This window comes from Kryptolebias marmoratus, linkage group LG14 (genome assembly GCF_001649575.2).
Source record: "Kryptolebias marmoratus isolate JLee-2015 linkage group LG14, ASM164957v2, whole genome shotgun sequence".
NCBI classification, from domain to species: Eukaryota; Metazoa; Chordata; class Actinopteri; order Cyprinodontiformes; family Rivulidae; genus Kryptolebias; species Kryptolebias marmoratus.
The window spans coordinates 2,691,374-2,693,262 of NC_051443.1; the positions used below are offsets into that span (position 1 = coordinate 2,691,374).

At 39.6% G+C, this 1,889-nt stretch overlaps 1 protein-coding gene across 5 annotated transcripts in view; it reads right to left on the reverse strand.

Moving 5' to 3' along the window:
• pi4kaa (phosphatidylinositol 4-kinase, catalytic, alpha a) overlaps window positions 1-1,889 on the reverse strand; it is a 222,391-nt gene that overhangs the window by 215,182 nt on the left and 5,320 nt on the right. For all 5 annotated transcript variants that reach the window (XM_037979490.1, XM_037979489.1, XM_037979492.1 and 2 more), the window contains exon 2: window positions 503-619. In XM_037979490.1, the coding sequence (XP_037835418.1) occupies window positions 503-619 (117 nt within the window). The remainder of the gene's footprint in view (window positions 1-502; window positions 620-1,889) is intronic.

Genomic DNA, 1,889 nt, shown 5'->3' on the forward strand with positions numbered 1-1,889 from the left:
CACCTGAGCAGTGCCACAGACTGATCGACTCCATGCCACGCCGCATTGCTGCAGTAATACAGGCCAAAGGAGGCCCAACTAAATACTGAGTGCTGTACATGCTCATACTTTTCATGTTCATACTTTTCAGTTGGCCAACATTTCTATAAATCCCTTGTTTTTATTGGTCTTCAGTAATATTCTAATTTTCTGATATGATGAATTTGAGATTTTCATTTGTTGTCATTTGTAATCATCAAAATTAAACGAAATAAACATTTGAAATATATGAGTTTGTATGTAATGTATAAATATAATATACAAGTTTCACTTTTTAAATGGAATTACTGAAATCAATCTACTTTTTCATGATATTCTAATTTTATGACCAGCACCTGTATATTTCTGAATTGAGAAAGCTCCTCGGATGAGAAGCGAAACATCTTCAACTACAGAATAGAAGTCCAGTTGTTTTTGTTTTTTAACCTTTTTTGAATCATTAAGTGAAGGATACAGTGTTTACCTGCAGGTCTGACTCTACCAGAAAAATCCCAAGTGCAATCACAGCGTCCCTTCTCCTCTCATCCAGCTGGAAGACCCCTCTGCAGTCCACAGGACACATGCACTGCAGCTTTTGGACCTTTGGCAGAACAACACAGGCAGATATAGATGTAATTTGAAATAATCTGGAATGCTTAAAGTGCAGCTATGACTAAGGAAGTGGTTCTCAATTTTGGAGGCGCAGCGCTATTCCCATTTTTTTGCAGAGGGGGCATTACCGTTACAATTTTTTTCTGTCCCAAAAACGTTGTAGGAAGTAATGTATATAACTTGTTGCAACTCAGACTTATTTTTGTGTTACACAAACTGCATTTTGTGGTGTGGAAGGTGGGCCCACTCCAAACTATTCAGACTGCACATCACCCAGGTAAAAGTGATGACAGAGAGTTTATCTTCTTTGAAGAAAACATTTGTGACTTTGTTAATGCTAAATATCTTATCACAGTGGAGACTAAAACACACCCAAGTTTTAATCAAATTTTAACCCACCTTGCATTTTTGCTTCCATCAAGGAGATTACGGTATGTTTTCAGTAGTGTTTGTTTGTCTGTCCATCCAATTGCAAGATTACTTAAAAACTAATTTACAGATTTTGAAAAGATTTCCAGAAAAACGTTGGGATTGTTACAACAAACAAGTGATTAAATATTGGTGGCGATCCAGACAAAGGTCAGTCACAGGTGACCTCATGCTTTAACTCTGCAACTATGTAACATAGGAATGTCCAGCTGGCTAGCCGGTCATCTAATGGGTCAAGGATGATCCCTACTGATTTCAAAGGTCAAAGTAACAAGTGGCCACGTGCTCTTACTCTGCACCAATGTAGAGTAACAGGTTAAACTGTACAGCTGGGCACCTCACAGGTTCTTGATTGATTGATTTCAAGGTCATGGGTCAAAGGTCAAGGTCACAGATGACCCTGTACTTTAACTCTGCAACTATGTAATGTAGGGATGTCAAACTACATAGATGGAACCACACTGGAAAATAAAGACAGACAATTTTATCAGATTTTAAACGATCTAAATATTTTTATGACAAATTACAGATTTTCTTTCAATAACTTCTATGTCCAGGTGACCAAGTGACACATAATTAATATTAAATTGGTTTACCAGTGAGGACCAGTAAGGTCCGGGGGTTCTGGAGAGGAGGGTCCGTCGGATAGTCGAACCTCGGATTCAGGAAGAGCAGTGTGCTTTTTGTCCTGGCCGTGGAACACTGGACCAGCTCTATACCCTCAGCAGGGTTCTTGAGGGTGCATGGGAGTTCGCCCAACCAGTCTACATGTGTTTTGTGGACTTGGAGAAGGCGTTCGACCGTGTCCCTCGGGGAATCTTGTGGGCAAT